Source organism: Myotis yumanensis, unplaced genomic scaffold (assembly GCF_028538775.1).
Source record: "Myotis yumanensis isolate MYYU_CA2020_CCGP unplaced genomic scaffold, mMyoYum1.0.hap1 SCAF_2, whole genome shotgun sequence".
Lineage (NCBI taxonomy): Eukaryota > Metazoa > Chordata > Mammalia > Chiroptera > Vespertilionidae > Myotis > Myotis yumanensis.
Window position 1 is genome coordinate 545,679 of NW_027223753.1, and position 15,482 is coordinate 561,160.

The following is a 15,482-nucleotide window of genomic DNA, read 5'->3' on the forward strand; positions in this document are numbered from 1 at the left end:
TGCCGACAGTCCCTGAGGCCACCGCAGTCCTCTGACGTGCATCCCACGCTGTCCAACGCGAACGCGCCCAGCGTCCGCGGCGGTGCAGAGCCAAGCTGGAGCCCCAGCTCTTCCCGGGGAAGCAGGCCTCTTCCCATCGTTGCGGGACCTGGGGTCCTTCTATCACCCCCGTCCGCTCGCCCGCAGCTCCCCCAGCGGCCGGAGCGTCAGCACCGCCGCGGGGCCTCCTGGGAGTTGTGGTTCAGGCCCGCCCCCGCTCCCGGCGCCCGCGGGCTGTGGACTACAACTCCCGGCAGGCCCTGCGGCGGCCCCAGGAGCCCGAGCGCTGGGGGCTTCGGCTGCCGCGGCCGGTGGGCGCGGGCGCGGTGACGGGGTGGCCCGGCGGGCCGGTGCTGAGGAGCTGAGGGGCCTCGGGCTGGCCGGCGGCTGACAGACTCCGGCTCCTCAGGTCCCCGAGCTCCCGCCGCGGGACGCAAACTTCCGGGCAAGTGGAGGGGTCGGCGGTGGTGGCCCCGCGGCCGGGGCCGGGGTCAGTCCGCCGCCCGGGGCCTGGGCGACTTCCCGAGGAAGGAGATGGAATGACAGGGGGCGGGGCGGCCCCGGGAGGGCGAGGCGGGGTCCGCCTCGGGGTGGGCGCCGGCCCCGTCCTGTCCTGTCCAGCCCGCCCGGCTCGGTGTCCCCGCTGCCCCCCGCGGGCGGGCGCCGGCGGCCAGGGCGCAGTGCGGGGCCTGACGTCTGCGGGGCCGGGGCTGCCCGCCCCCCGGCTCCGCTCCCGGCGGCCCCGGACCGCAGGGAGCGCAGCCGGACAGGAGGACCGGGCGCGGCAGGTGGACAGCGCGCAGCCCGGAGCAGACAGCCCGCCCCGCCCGCCGGGTGCTCGCTGCGCCCTCCCGCCGCCGCCGCCGGGTCGGGGCTGGCGCTGAGCTCCGTGCAGGCGCCCGGGTCTCCGCGCATCCGGCTGCAGCCCGGCAGGCGGGCGGCGGGCGGCGGGGGCCTGGCCGGCCGGGCAGGTGCGTTCCCGACCGGCTGGCGCGTGGCCGGCCAGGCTTGGCGCCCGCCCTTTGGAGCCGGAGCCGGTCTGCGGGTGCCATGTCAGGGCGCTGCTTGCAGTGAGTGTGTGTTGGGGAGGGGCCGGGGAGGCGGTGCTGATAGATGATCCCGCGTCCAGAGCCAATTGAAGAAACAGGCGAAGGTGCCAGACAGACTCCCGGCGGGCGCCAGGGGGCCGGGGGCCGGGGACCGGGGACCGGGGACCGGGCCGCCGACGCGTGCGGAGCCTGGCAAACCCGGGCCTGCCGGGCGGCGGGCCCCCGGGCCATTCCTCTGTGGCCTGAATATCGCCATCCCAGCCGCCTGGTGCAGTGGCGGGGCGTGAGCCTCGTCTGCAGGCTTCCACCTGGCGGCGACCACCCTGCCCTTCCTTTGGGCCACCCCCTGGCAGGTCTCACACCGGGTCGGTCTGGGCTCCCCCCTCGCCCCACCCCCCGCAGCCTGTCCACTCTCAGCCCCGGCTGCCCCCTGACAGGCGCCTGTTGATCATCCACACCCGCCTTGATTCCAGCAGCAGCAGCAGCAGCAGCAGCCGCAGCAGGGCTAGGGGTGCAGGGAGAGGAGTGGCTGCCTCTGTCCACCCAACTCCTGGGCAAATGTGATGACTTTTTTTTTATTTTTAAATGTGATTTAGTCTCCACAGCTCTTACGTTTTTCCCAATAGAAGGCTCACAAACAGGGGATCACCTCACTTGTACACGTCCCGGCGGCCGGTTTGTAAAGAGCTTTGCCCCCCCGCAGGCTGGCAGCGGACAGAGCAGACCCAGGCCACTTGTTTGGTTGCGATAAATGCTGCAAACGTGAAACCGCCTTTAAATATGTATATATTTATTTCAGAGACAAAGGGAGAGGGAGACGGAGACAGAAACATCCATGATGAGAGAGAATCACGGATCGGCTGCCTCCTCCTCGCTCCCCACTGGGGACCGAGCCCGCAACCCGGGCCTGTGTCCCGACCGGGAATCGAACCGCCACCTCCTGGTTCACAGGTGGACGCTCAGCCCCTGAGGCACGCCGGTGGGGCTGAAACCACCTTTTCATCCATTTTTCTGCAGACTGGCTGGCTGGCTGCTGGTTGGGGTGGCTGTGGTCTGTTGGCGATCGCTCCCGGTTCCCAGTAGGACATCTTGGTGGCCCAGCACGTTTGAGACCCAGGAACTGGAAGCGAAATGTCCGGTTCGCTGGCGCGAGGCTGGTGTGTGTTCTGAGGTGAGTTCCGGTTTTGCTGCAGCACGTCCGTCACACAAGTCCTGACGCCCTGGCACCTGGGAGTCGTCGCCGGCATTCGCAGCGACAGCCTCTGGGTGGGTTTGGGTGCCCGGCCTGTGGCCTCCGGGGCAGCTGGCAGAGCACAGTGTTTCTGGTAAAGGAAGAAAAAGCAGTGACTCTGGGTGAAGTCCCCACTGGAATGGGGCCCCCTTCCTGGCCCCTACCTGCTCCCGACCCTCCGCACGCACCCTGGTGGGGCCTCCCGAGGTGGGGGGTGAACTCTGACCGCAGGACCCGGTGTCATGTGGAGTCCAAGTGGCCATGTGCTAGGCTCCAGGGAGGACGGTGATAAAGGCCAGGCAGGGATGTGGGTGGAGCAACGTGGTGGAGAGGCCTGGAGAGCACCCGGCTCGCCTCACGAGGGGCCTCGGGTGCTGTGCTGAGGTGCTTCTGAGGCCGGGGGGCCGGGGGGCCGGGGGGCCGGGCGCCCCATCGCTGTGGCAGGTGTGGGGGAGGGGGCAGTGGACAGGCGTTGCTGGAAACCCTGCTCAGGCTCCAGGTGATGCCACGCTGAAGCGGAGGGCAGACCCCAAGACCCCAAAACCCCAGGGTAGGGTGTGGAGGGGCGGTGACAGGAAGGCTCTCAGGCCACGGGGGCCCCAGAACGGGACCCTCCTCTGTTCTCCACTGTCCTCAAGGGGTGTTGGTCTGGGCAAGAGAGGTGAGGGGTGGGGAGACCTATGGCTAGTGCCCCGACCTGGGGGTGTCGCATGTGGGCTCCCGAGAGGGTCAGCCCTGGGAGGGGGGTGGTTTCCTGGCCGGGGCTGGAGAACTGTCTGCTGAGCTAAAAATACCGGGTGTGAAGACATCAGGCACTGGCCGGAGGCGCCCTGGAAACCCTACCCCGCAGCCCACAGGCAGCCATTCGCCAGCCGAGTGAGGCCTGGCCCTGATTTCACAGGTCCTGCCAGGCCCCCCACCCACTCTCCATTCTGTGCCCACCCTTGAGGGCAGGGCTCTGCTCGGGGTGCCCCTGCCCCGTGGCTTGTTGGAGATGGTTCTGCAGCACATGCCAGGGGACCCGGAGGCCAGCAGACAGGCAGGTGTGGTGGCGGCCCGCAGGCTGGGGCCGAGCCCACAGGGCGTGCCACCCTGTCTGGCCACAGCAGTGGCTAATGGCACTGGGGTCCTTTCCTGCCTGAGTTCTTTTTTAAAAAAATAAATAAATTGTTACTGATTTCAGAGAGGAAAGGAGAGAGAGAAATATCAGTGATGAGAATCATGGATCGGCTGCCTCCTGCACGCCCCCTACTGGGGATTGAGCCCACAACCCCGGCCTGTGCCCTGACCAGAATCGAATCCGAGACCCTTCAGTCCTCAGGCGGACGCTCTATCCACTGAGCCACACCAGTTAGGCTGCCTGAGTTCTTTCTCTCGGTGTGGGGCCAGTTTCTGGGCTCTGCTGTGGGGAAGCCCCTGCCAGCAGGGATGTCAGCTGGGCCCAGGCGTCCACCCTTGTCTGTCGCTGTGGAAGGAGGCCGCCCTGTCCAACTGCAGCTCAGCAGGTGCATCGGGCGGGGAGGGTGTGTGAGGGCCACCCCCGGGCGGGTGCTGCTCAGCCTGAGTCAGAGCAAGCGGCAGCTGCTGGTGGAGGCCCGAGGCCACACGTGGGTGGCCTGCATGCCCGACTGCCCAGGTGGCAGCCCAGGACCCTCCCCCTTGCCCGGTGCTGGCGCCAGTCCCAGTCGGAGGTTCTCACGGGGTCACTCTTGATGCAGGCCCTTTGGCCGCCGTGGCCTGGGGCTGTGCTCCTGGCTGGAGCCCGCAGCGGCCTCGGGCCTGGGCGTTCATCTTTGTGGAGATCACAGGGGAGGGCAGGACAGGCGGCAGCAGGGGGTGTGGCCCAGGAGGCGAGCCTCCGGGCAAACCAGCAGGGAGTGGCATTTCTGGGGAAAGGCTCCTGATTAGTTGTCAGTCAGAGAGGTTCCTCATTTTCAAAGTTTTCAAAACGTCCACCTGTTTGTGGAAGCCCCGGAGGTCCCGGCGGGGGAGGAAGGAGCCCCCACAGGGACCCTGCCCGCGAGGAAGGGGATTTGCAGACCAAGCTGGCTGAGCCGCTCGCTCGTACCCCTGAGACTACGAAGGTTCTGCGCTTGGACCTCAGGCTGCGCACGGACCAAGGACCCTGCCCACCCTGTGCTGGATCAGGTCTCAGAGTGGGTGGGGCAGAGGGTGGCCCCTGCTGCTGGGGAAGCCTGGCCACTGCCTCTCCTCACTGCCCGTCGGCGGCCTCAGCCGGGCAGGTGTTCCCTGAGCTGGCCAGGCCTGGGGGGCCGAGTGTCGGGCTGGGGGTGCCGCAGGGCCAGGCCCGGGAGCAGGGCCGGGGGAAGGGAGGTGTGGCCTTCCTCCCTGGACTGGCCTCAGTGCCCAGTGCTGTGCAGCTGCCCGACTGCACCTCGGCTGCAGCCAGCCCTGCCCTGGTGCCCACCACACCTTCCCCCTGCAGAGCCCTGACCCCACGTGAGGTCCTGTGCACCCCACAGGCACACTCCCTGGAACGGAGTGGTGGCTGCCTCACCTCCCAGGGGTCCCTCAGCCTCTCCTGCAAGTCCCCAGGCTTCTCTCAACTGTCTTCCAGGCCTTCATGTTGCGCAAGAGCCTTTAGAGGAGCGTTTAGTGGGGCACAGGTCACAGCGAGCCCAGCGTTCCAGGTGAGCAGGCACGTATGTACTTGCAGGTCAGGGGTAGCGCCTCCCTGGCCCTGGGGCCCCCAGGGCCACTTCTGCCTCCCCCCCACCCCCCGCCGACTCCAGCTCCTGCATTTGCTTGTCCTGTTGGTGGCCTTTCTGTAAATGGGGCCGTGGCGGGTACCCACCATCCACCCGTTAATCACTGCACCGTCTGTTTGCTCCGTCAGCCTTGCTGTCTGACCTTCCACTGCTGCCTGGAGCCAAGTCCACTCGTTGGTGAACACCCAGCACTGGGCCTCCTAGTGGCCGCGTGCTGAGGGGACCGCCCCTGCCAGGTTTGTCCCCTGGTCCCAGGGGTCCACGTCCTCTCCTGGGAATGCCCCCCACCCGAGTCACCACAGGGCGAGTCTCAGGGCAGCTGGAGGGACCCTTCAAGGGGCCCATGCACCCCCAGGACGTGCCACCCCACCGTTAGGCTGCTTTCCCCGCTGCCCCCACCCCTCCGTGGGCTACGGGCCTCCTGCGGTCCCCAACCCGCATGTCCACCACTCTTCTCCCCGCACCCCTCCCTCTCGCTGGGTGCCTGCCCGCTTTCCCTGCCCGCCCCACTGTGGCCTGAGGGTGCCCTCTGCCTGCAGGTCCCAGAGCAGCGCCGCCCACCATGGACCCAGACCCCCAGGCGGGCGTGCAGGTGGGCATGCGCGTGGTGCGGGGCGTGGACTGGAAGTGGGGCCAGCAGGACGGCGGCGAGGGCGGCGTAGGCACGGTGGTGGAGCTCGGCCGCCATGGCAGCCCCTCGACCCCCGACCGCACTGTGGTCGTGCAGTGGGACCACGGCACCCGCACCAACTACCGCGCGGGCTACCAGGGCGCGCACGACCTGCTGCTCTATGACAACGCCCAGATCGGTGCGTGCGCGGGGCGGGCGGGGGGCGGGGCGCGCCCACCCCCCCTGACCCTGCCCCGCCCCCAGGCGTGCGGCACCCCAACATCATCTGTGACTGCTGCAAGAAGCACGGGCTGCGGGGCATGCGCTGGAAGTGCCGCGTCTGCGCGGACTACGACCTGTGCACGCAGTGCTACCTCAACAACAAGCACGACCTGGCGCACGCCTTCGAGCGCTACGAGACGGCCCACTCCCGCCCGTGAGTCCCGCCCCTGCCGCCTGCTACTGGGCTGATGCGGTGCAGGAGACCCTGGCCAGCGCCTCCGACACTGACAGCCCTCGGCCCGCAGGACCGGAGCTGCCTCTGCTCACTTCCCCAGGGGCAAGGCAGGCCTTCCTGGGCCATTTCCCTGAAGAGTGGCCGAGTCATGGTCACTTTGGCCTCCGTCCGCTGGGGAAGGCGACCATGTCCACTGAGCAGGTGGTGCCATGGTCCTGGTGCCACCCCCAGAGCCAGGCGCGGCTCCTCTTTGCCGGGGGGGGGGGGGGGGGGGCAAGATTACGCTGGGGACAAGGTTGCTGGGTTGGGGGCACCCAGAGAGACCCTCCCTGTTCCCTGTGTCCTTGACACTCACACGCCCACATGTGGCCAGAGGCAGCGCAGGGTCAGCTGTCTGGGCACCTGCATTCCCTTCCTCCATTGCCCGTGCTGGCCCTCCCTGGACCGGGCCCTTAGGGGGGCCTGGGTGCATCGGGGAGGCCCCTGGAGGAACATGGTCAGCAGGCTCCAGGCCGAGTGTGGAGGGCCCAGAGCTGCTGGGCCAGCCGTCCTGGGCCCTGGGCGCGGGGGCGAGGCTGGGCAGGGCGGAGGCCGGTGCCGTCACCGCCGCCGTGCATGGCCCAGGTCACACTCTCTTGCAGGGTCACACTGAGTCCCCGCCAGGGCCTCCCAAGGACCCCGCTGAGGGGCATCTTCCAGGGGGCCAAGGTGGTGCGGGGCCCCGACTGGGAGTGGGGCTCACAGGACGGTGAGTGGGTCCAGGCGGGAGGCGGGGGCTGGGCGGGACTGGCTGTGGCTGTGCCTCATGGCACGGGCTTAGCCGGCCGGTGGGGCACTGTCTCCAGGAGGGGACGGGAAGCCAGGCCGAGTGGTGGACATCCGTGGCTGGGACGTGGAGACGGGCCGGAGCGTGGCCAGCGTCACGTGGGCCGATGGCACCACCAACGTGTACCGTGTAGGGCACAAGGGCAAGGTGGACCTCAAGTGTGTGGGCGAGGCGGCCGGCGGCTTCTACTACAAGGACCACCTCCCGAGGCTGGGTAAGGGCCGCCCGGCCGGCCGGCCTGGCTGAATCTGTGTGGGCTGGGCTGGGCTGGGGTCTCTGGGGGTGGGCCCAGGGTGTGGGGTGCCGCCTGAGCTGGGCCTGCGCCTGCCTCCAGGCAAGCCCGCAGAGCTGCAGCGCCGGGTGAGTGCTGACGGCCAGCCCTTCCAGCCCGGGGACAAGGTCACGTGTCTGCTGGACACAGACGTCCTGAGGGAGATGCAGGAAGGCCATGGCGGGTGGAACCCCAGGATGGCGGAGGTGAGCTGCCCCGCCCGTTAGCCCTGTGCCCTCCCCTCCCCCTTCCCTGGACCCCGAGCCACAGCCTCCACGACCGCCACAGTTCCTTGGACAGACGGGCACCGTGCACCGCATCACGGACCGCGGGGACGTGCGCGTGCAGTTCAGCCATGAGACCCGCTGGACCTTCCACCCGGGGGCTCTCACCAAGGTGCATGGGGGGCGGGCGAGCCCTGTCCATTCCCTCCACACCCCTCCGTGGACCTGCTCATCCCTGAGGAGGAGGAGAGGGCTTAGGGGGTCCAGGTGTGAAAGGACGGAGGAGGGCGAGGTGCGGCGTTGGCAGCTGGGCAGAGCCCGAGGAAGCCACCACAGCTCCACGGGCAGGAGGCCACGTGGTCGCTTTGCTTTCTCACGTGCCCCGTGGGTGCCATGTGGGGAGCGTGTGGGATGGTGACGGGACGGGAAGGCCCGCAGGACAGAGGGTGGTGCTTGGCCCACGGCGGGCTGGGAAGGGGGACCTCGAAGCAGGACTTCCCAGCTGGGAGGGGCACGTCCACAGATGGGGGCCCTGGGAAGGAGTGGGTGCCAAGGAGGGGGACGTGCTGTCACCAGCTCAGGACCTGAAGGGCCTCCAGGGAGGGTGTGTGGGGTCATGAGCCAGTTTAGAGCGAGTCACATGCAGGTGAGGGGACAACGGGCGGGGGCGGGGGGGTTGTGGGTGGGGAATGGCCCTGGTCCGTCTCCCTGCTGTTCTGGCCCTGCCCCTGGTCATGCTGGGGCCACACCCCACGCCTTCTGCTCTGGCCATGGCCATGCTGCCTGCTCCCCATCTGTGCAGGACAGGCCTGTCCTGGGTGTCCCACCTGCTGAGAGCTGGTTTCTGTCTGGTCTGGATCCGCTGCTGCCTGTTCAGCTGTCACCCCTGGGGCACAGGGACTGAGCTACCCAGGGCTGCCCTGGTCACCAGTGGCCTTGTCCAGCCAGACCCTTTGGTTGTGTTTCTGGTCAGGGGTTAGGGTCAAGTTCAGGCCGGCCTATCCTGTGGAGCTTGGTGGGGGTGCCTCCTGCTCCACGACCCTGGGCAGCCACATGGTCAGGGCCCCTCACCGGCCTCTCTCTCACTCAGCACAACTCCTTCTGGGTGGGCGACGTGGTGCGGGTCATGGACGACCTGGACACGGTGAAGCGGCTGCAGGCCGGGCACGGCGAGTGGACAGATGACATGGCGCCTGTGAGACCCCCCATCCCTACCCTCCCCCCTTCCCCGCCCGCCCTCCCCTTCCCTCCTCCCTGTCTTCCCTCACCCCCGGGGAGACCGGCCTGTGACCCCCCACTCTCCTCAGGCCCTGGGCCAAGTCGGGAAGGTGGTGAAGGTTTTCGGAGACGGGAACCTGCGTGTGGCGGTCGGCGGTCAGCTGTGGACCTTCAGCCCCTCTTGCCTGCTGGCCTATCGGCCTGAAGAGGACGCCAACCTGGACGTGGCTGAGCGCGCCCGGGAGAACAAAAGTGCGGACCCAGCAGCGGCCGCCTGTGTGTGGGGGGTGCTACCCTGGCCCCTGCCTAACCTCTCCCCCTCCCCCTTCCTTGCAGGCTCCCTGAGCATCGTCCTGGACAAGCTTCGAGCCCAGAAGAGCGACCTGGAGCACCCTGGGCGGCTGGTGGTGGAGGTGGCCCTGGGCAGCGTGGCCCGGGCTCTGGACCTGCTGCGGAGACACCCCGAGCAGGCAGGCTCCTAGACCCACCCTCATCCCAGGCTTGGCCCACCCCAGGATGGGGAGTAGGGGCCAGGAACTGACCAGTAGTGCTCCCGGCAGGTGGACAGCAAGAACCAGGGTAGGACGGCCCTGCAGGTGGCTGCCTACCTGGGCCAGGTGGAGCTACTGCGTCTGCTGCTGCAGGCCCGGGCGGGCGTGGACCTGCCCGATGACGAGGGCAACACGGCTCTGCACTACGCAGCCTTGGGGTGAGGCCTGGCGGCTCGGTGGGGGCTGGGCCCGCAGTTCTGCCAGTGGGCACAGCACCCTGCCGCCTCCTCTCCTCTCAGGAACCAGCCCGAGGCAGCCCGCTTGCTCCTGGCTGCGGGGTGCCAGGCCAATGCTCTGAACGGCACCCGGAGCACAGCACTGCACGTGGCCGTGCAGAGGGGCTTCCTGGAGGTGGTGAGGGCCCTGTCTGAGCTGGGCTGTGACGTCAACCTGCCAGTGAGTGCGGGGCCCCTGGTCCGATCCCTGGGGTCAGGAGCCCTGCCGCCAAGTGACCACTGGCCCACCACCGACAGGACGCCCAGGCCAACACGCCCCTGCACTACGCCATCTCCGCGGGCGCCGGCGCCAGTGGCATCGTGGAGGTCCTCACAGAGGTGCCGGGCATCGATGTCACCGCCACTAACAGCCAGGGCTTCACCTTGTTGCACCACGCGTCCCTTAAGGGCCACACGCTGTGAGTTTGGGGTGGGCACACAGCCCGGAGCAGGCGCCCGCCACGCTGCTGGGCCGCTCTGGGAGCCCCCTCCACCAGACACCTCCCTGCTCCACAGAGCCGTCAGGAGGATCCTGGCCTGGGCGCGGCAGCTGGTGGACGCCAAGAAGGAGGATGGCTTCACAGCCGTGCACCTGGCCGCCCTCAACAACCACCGGGAGGTGGCCCAGATCCTCATCCAAGAGGTGAGGACAGAGCCCCCGCTGCCCGGGGTGGGAGTCGGGGTCCACGGGCCCCAGGCTGAGTCTGTGCGCCCTCCACCCAGGGTCGCTGTGATGTGAATGTTCGAAACCGTAAGCTCCAGTCCCCGCTGCACCTGGCCGTGCAGCAGGCCCACGTGGGGCTGGTGCCGCTGCTCGTGGACGCTGGCTGCAGCGTCAACGCGGAGGACGAGGAGGGCGACACGGCTCTGCACGTGGCCCTGCGGCGGCACCAGCTGCAGCCCCTGGCGGCCGACGGAGCCCGGGGGGACCCGGGGACTCTGCAGCTGCTGTCCAGGGTGAGCAGGTGTGGGGCTAGGGCTGGAGAGGTGGGCCGTGGGCCTGGCTGCAGGACCTGAGTGACTGCCCACTCCCTCTGAGGGTGCTTCCTGGGAGCCAGGCCCTGGGGGGGGGGGGGGGCCCAGGTCAGCCGTTTGCAGGAGGTGTCTTCTGTCCCCATCACCTAGTGTGGCCAGCATCCCTGCGATTCTGTGCCCCTGAGCAGCCTGGAAAGGGGATGGGGGTGTCTCAGCCTTCACCCCGTCCCTCAGGGGCTTTCCCTGCCACCTCCCCTCTGCCCCTGCTTGGGCAGCTGGTGCTCCCCTGAGGCCTGCCAGCCTTTTCAGCCTCTGTCTGCCCCCAGCTGCAGGCCTCGGGCCTCCCAGCCAGCGCAGAACTGACGGTGGGCGCCGCGGTCGCCTGCTTCCTGGCGCTGGAGGGCGCCGACGTAAGCTACGCCAACCACCGCGGCCGCTCCCCGCTGGACTTGGCTGTGGAGGGCCGCGTTCTCAAGGCCCTGCAGGGCTGTGCCCAGCGCTTCCGGTGAGCCGGTGCAGGGCGTGGTGGGCGTGGTGGGGCGGCACCCAGCGGCCTGGGCCCTGTCAAGCCCCCCCCCTCCACCTGCAGGGAGCGGCAGGTGGGCGGGGGCGCGGCCCCAGGCCCCAGGCCGGTGCTCAGCACCCCCAGCACTGCGTCCAACCTGCACGTGGCCGTGCCTGCAGGGCCAGAGGCCGCCGAGTGCCTGGTGTGCTCTGAGCTGGCCCTGCTGGTGCTGTTCTCCCCGTGTCAGCACCGCACCGTGTGCGAGGGTGAGTGCGGGCCGCGGGGGCGCGGGGGGGGGGGGGGGGGGTTGAGGAGGGGGCGGCGCGGCCCCGCCCAACGGCGCCCTCCCCCCGCAGAATGCGCGCGCAGGATGAAGAAGTGCATCAGGTGCCAGGTGCTCATCAGCAAGAAGCTGCGGCCAGGTGGGTCGGCTGGGCGGGAGGAGCAGGCTCGGTCCCCCCCTCCCCCCCCCAGACCATCCCGCTCTAACCCCCACGGCCCGCGCCTAATCCCGCCGCAGACGGCACGGAGGTGGCCAGCGCGGCCCTCGCGCCCGGCCCGCCGCGGCAGCTGGTGGAGGAGCTGCAGAGCCGCTACCGGCAGATGGAGGAGCGCATCACCTGCCCCATCTGCATCGACAGCCACATCCGCCTCGTGTTCCAGTGCGGCCACGGCGCCTGCGCGTCCTGCGGCGCCGCCCTCAGCGCCTGCCCCATCTGCCGCCAGCCCATCCGCGACCGCATCCAGATCTTCGTGTAGCCGCGCCCCTCCCTCCTGCTCTGGGGCCACGTCCACCATCGCCCTCGAGAGCCCCCCGCCCCGTGTTTTATAAAAAGATTCACGAACTCGGCCGCCGGGTGCCTCTCTGTGGGGAGAGGGGTGCGGGCGGGTCTCGGTTCTTCCAGGACAGAAACCCCAGCGGTCCCGCCCCCCGCCGCTCGGCCCCTCCGCCCGAGCCCAGCTGTGCCGGCGCTTCGGCCAGATGTCCCGCCTCACGTGTCCTGCCCGTCCCAGGGCTCCTGGGCCCAGACGCCGGCCACAGGCAGAGAAACCTTCCGGGTCCCGGCCGCCTCCCGCGACCCCCGGCCCCTCCCCGCTTCCTCCTGGGCGGGTCCTGGAGACGGGCTTGGGCCACAGCAGGGCCCGCTTCTTGCTGAGTTCGGGCCCAGGATGAGCAGGGCGGGGGAGGGGCCGGCGCGGGCGGGAGGGCAGCTTTGCCGGGCAAACACTTAGCCACGCAGAGGGGACGCTGCTCCAGCTGGGCCCGGCGGCAGCGCTTTCCAAGAACCACCCGAGACGCTCCCCCGGAGCCTGGCGGCTGCTCGCCAGGCCCTTGGCGCTGACCCCGCTGGCCGGCGCACCACTGTCACTGGGCTCGAGGCCTGGATGGGGGACGGGGAGGGCCCGGACCCTCGGCCTCGTCTGGCCCAGTCCTCCCACCCCTCTGCCAGCCGACAGCCCCCTCCAGCTCCCAGCCCTCTCCTCCCCCCTCAGTCTACGCGCCCCGCCTCCCTGTTCCCCCAGCCCAGGGGCGCCTTTGCCAACACCCTGCCTGGCTGGCCTCACCCCGGCTCAGTCTGCAGGCCGCCCCGTCGAGTCTTCCGGCCTCAGTGTCTCCCACCTCCCACCCAGGACCACTCCGAATTGGGCCCTGCGCCTGGCTCTGCTGGGAGAGCCCAATGGGGGATTCCTGGCTCCCCGCAGCCCCTGCCCCTGCCCCTGCGCACCGCCCCCCACGTCCCTTAGGGGTCCCTCCGCGAGCCTCTTCCACGCTCGGTGGGACCCCTGCAGATCCCCCCTCTCCCGGCGCCACCCCCAAGCCGCTACCCCGCCTCCCCCCTCAGCTGCCCGGACTCACTTGCCACGTCCCTCCCGCGTATCCCCGCCCCTCTCGCGGGGACCCTGCCCGGCCAGCGCCGGCGGGACGTGTCCTGGACTGGCCTGGTCGGAGGTTCCACGTCTGGGTCTCATTCCGTGTCCAGGGGGTTGGGGGATTTCATTGAGGAAAGAACCTCCGGTCACTCAGCCCCAGCCCGTTTGGGGCCCCAACTGACCGCCCCTGCTTGATGCCGAGCCCCTGGCGTCTGTCCCTCCCTGACAGCCGGGTATCTTCTTGTGTCTCCCCCACCCACACCCCCCGCCCCAGCGTCCCCGCCCAGCAGGCCCTGCCCCGGCCCCGGCCACGGCCACCGAGCGGCAGGCCGGGGTCCCGGCGCCAACAGCGGGATGGCCAGCTGGTTCCCTTCAGGGGTGGCCGCCCCCGCCTCCCCGCCCCCACGCCGGGGCTGTAATCCGAGCCGCCTCGGCGCCTCCCCCAGCTCCTCCCGCGCCTGCGGTCCCCGCAGCCCACGCGCCCGGAGCCCCCACAGCAAGTCCGCAGGCGCCATGGCCCGCGGGGCCTGCGTCCCCTGGGCGTCGTCGGGGGCCCGCGCGCAGGCCGGCTGGTGGGGGGCCGTGCTGGGCGCCCTGTGCCTGCTGCCCGTGCTCCTGCTGCTGGTCCGGCTGGGGGCCCCGCCGGCTGCCCGGCCCGCCTCAAGCGCAGCGCAGGTGAGTCCCTCCCGGCGCCAGGGACAGCGCCGGAGTCCGAGTGTCCGCGCGTCCACGGTGCCCAGTGGATGGGGGCGGGGGACAGCATCCCTCCAGCTCCGCCCACTCTGACCCGCTGGTTCTCAAACCCTTTTCCTTTCGGGCTGTAACGGCGCTTGGGGTGGAAAACCAGGCAGCGCTCCCCCACCTCCTTCGCTCACGCCCCGTCTCTTCCTCGCGTTTTGCATCAGGCAGCCCCCGCTGCCTCCTCAGAGCACTCGCTTCCTTTGAAGGAAGACGCCGCCGCGCCCCACCCCGCGGGTGTCCTCACCACCCCGGGGCCCGGTCCGCTGCCCCCCCAGGCGCCCCGCAGACGCCGCTACACGCTGACCCCGGCCAGGCTGCGCTGGGACCACTTCAACCTCACGTACAGGTGCGACCCTGGCCTGGGGGTGGAGCGGGGGTGGGGGGGGGCGCGGCAGCAGCCCCGCCGCCACCCCTGACCTTGACCCCCACCCCAGGATCCTCTCCTTCCCGCGGAATCTGCTGAGTCCCAGCGAGACCCGGCGGGGCCTGGCCGCCGCCTTCCGCATGTGGAGTGACGTGTCCCCTTTCAGCTTCCGCGAGGTGGCCCCGGAGCAGCCCAGTGACCTCCGAATAGGTGAGTGCCGCGCCCCCGCCCCCCGCCCCCCGCCCGCCCCGCCTCAGCCCTGTGCTCCGTAGGCTTCTACCCGGCCAACCACACCGACTGCCTGGTGTCCGCGCTGCACCACTGCTTCGACGGCCCCACGGGCGAGCTGGCCCACGCCTTCTTCCCCCCGCACGGCGGCATCCACTTCGACGACAGCGAGTACTGGGTCCTGGGCCCCACGCGCTACAGCTGGAAGAAAGGTGACGGCGGCCGGCCCCCTGGGGACCCTCCGCGCCCTGGGGTCCCGGTGGAGGGCTGTGGGCAGGGCTGTGATTTGGGGTGAAGCAGGCAGGGAGGGGGCGGCTGTGAGGAGGCCACAGGCCTGAGTTCCAGGAGTTCTGGGCCTCTAATCCCCACGCCGAGCGGAGCCGCACTCCTGCGGGTGAGCTCACCGCCGCGCCGGCCCGAGCCGGCGGGGAACCTCTCATCTGCCCGAGGCTCCTGCCCTGCAGACGGGCGGCCCCAAGGAGGGGGCCGGGGCGGTGGGCAGCCGGGCCCCAGGCGCTGACCCGCGGGGCCTGCAGGCGTGTGGCTGACCGACCTGGTGCACGTGGCGGCCCACGAGATCGGCCACGCGCTGGGCCTGATGCACTCGCAGCACGGCCGCGCGCTCATGCACCTCAACGCCACGCTGCGCGGCTGGAAGGCGCTGTCGCAGGATGAGCTGTGGGGGCTGCACCGGCTCTACGGTGGGTGCCTGAGGCGGCTGCGGGCCGGGGGGCGGGGCGCGGGGCAGGCCCTGAGGCCAGGCTGCCCCCCTGTAGGCTGCCTGGACCGGCTGTTCGTGTGCGCGTCCTGGGCGCGGAGGGGTTTCTGCGACGCCCGCCGGAGGCTCATGAAGAGGCTGTGCCCCAGCAGCTGCGACTTCTGCTACGGTGCGGCCGGTCCCAGCCTGGCCCGGGCGGGGCGGGGCGGGGCGGGGCGGGGCGCTGACTGGCCCCTCCCTCCCTCCCGCGCAGAGTTCCCCTTCCCCACGGTGGCCGCCACCGCGCCGCCCCCCAGGACCAAAACCCGGCTGGTGTCGGAGGGCAGGAACGTGACCTTCCGCTGCGGCCAGAAGATCCTGCACAAGAAAGGCAAAGTGCAGTGAGTGACCCGCCCGGGGCGAGGGGCGGCGGGCTGGGGTCCCCCCACTCAGCCTCCCCGCCCCCCGCAGCTGGTACAAGGACCAGGAGCCGCTGGAGTCCTCCTACCCCGGGTACCTGGCCCTGGGCGAGGCGCACCTGAGCATCATCGCCAACGCCATCAACGAGGGCACCTACACCTGCGTGGTGCGCCGGCGGCAGCGCGTGCTCACCACCTACTCCTGGCGCGTGCGCGTGCGCCCCTGAGCGCGGCGCTGATAAAGGTTTTCTGCCTGACGTC

The 15,482-nt window shown here is 70.2% G+C and overlaps 2 protein-coding genes across 7 annotated transcripts; both read left to right on the top strand.

Annotated features, from left to right (window-relative positions):
- The first annotated feature begins 310 nt into the window (after nt 1-310).
- Nucleotides 311-11,745, top strand: MIB2 (MIB E3 ubiquitin protein ligase 2). Of its 6 annotated transcripts, none has more exons than XM_070403854.1 (22): nt 311-484; nt 2,106-2,259; nt 4,898-4,970; nt 5,177-5,284; nt 5,588-5,857; nt 5,923-6,094; nt 6,757-6,863; nt 6,961-7,155; nt 7,276-7,418; nt 7,501-7,608; nt 8,527-8,631; nt 8,744-8,906; nt 8,991-9,124; nt 9,215-9,363; nt 9,445-9,601; nt 9,679-9,839; nt 9,937-10,063; nt 10,144-10,377; nt 10,722-10,900; nt 10,985-11,166; nt 11,257-11,322; nt 11,421-11,745. In XM_070403854.1, the coding sequence occupies exons 5-22, from the start codon at nt 5,611-5,613 to the stop codon at nt 11,657-11,659; spliced, it is 2,868 nt and encodes a 955-aa protein (XP_070259955.1). In that variant the 5' UTR covers nt 311-484; nt 2,106-2,259; nt 4,898-4,970; nt 5,177-5,284; nt 5,588-5,610; the 3' UTR covers nt 11,660-11,745. The 6 variants fall into 6 exon arrangements, with proteins under 6 accessions (XP_070259955.1, XP_070259956.1, XP_070259953.1 ...); XM_070403855.1 differs by having other exon boundaries at nt 7,513-7,608; XM_070403852.1 differs by having other exon boundaries at nt 8,744-9,124.
- A 1,494-nt stretch (nt 11,746-13,239) lies between these two features.
- On the top strand, nt 13,240-15,478 carry MMP23B (matrix metallopeptidase 23B). Its single transcript, XM_070403096.1, has 8 exons — nt 13,240-13,447; nt 13,720-13,859; nt 13,948-14,087; nt 14,150-14,317; nt 14,642-14,806; nt 14,882-14,992; nt 15,077-15,203; nt 15,274-15,478. The coding sequence occupies exons 1-8, from the start codon at nt 13,286-13,288 to the stop codon at nt 15,446-15,448; spliced, it is 1,188 nt and encodes a 395-aa protein (XP_070259197.1). The 5' UTR covers nt 13,240-13,285; the 3' UTR covers nt 15,449-15,478.
- The last annotated feature ends 4 nt before the right edge of the window (nt 15,479-15,482 follow it).

Excerpts from the sequence above, each read along its gene's own strand:
- MMP23B (XM_070403096.1), top strand. The coding sequence starts at position 13,286 with ATGGCCCGCGGGGCCTGCGTCCCCTGGGCGTCGTCGGGGGCCCGCGCG. Across the intron at positions 13,448-13,719 it reads CCGCCTCAAGCGCAGCGCAG|GAAGACGCCGCCGCGCCCCA; the intron begins GTGAGTCCCTCC and ends CTTCCTTTGAAG. Across the intron at positions 14,088-14,149 it reads GCCCAGTGACCTCCGAATAG|GCTTCTACCCGGCCAACCAC; the intron begins GTGAGTGCCGCG and ends TGTGCTCCGTAG.
- MIB2 (XM_070403852.1), top strand. The coding sequence starts at position 5,611 with ATGGACCCAGACCCCCAGGCGGGCGTGCAGGTGGGCATGCGCGTGGTG. Across the intron at positions 6,864-6,960 it reads GGAGTGGGGCTCACAGGACG|GAGGGGACGGGAAGCCAGGC; the intron begins GTGAGTGGGTCC and ends CACTGTCTCCAG. Across the intron at positions 8,632-8,743 it reads GGACAGATGACATGGCGCCT|GCCCTGGGCCAAGTCGGGAA; the intron begins GTGAGACCCCCC and ends CACTCTCCTCAG.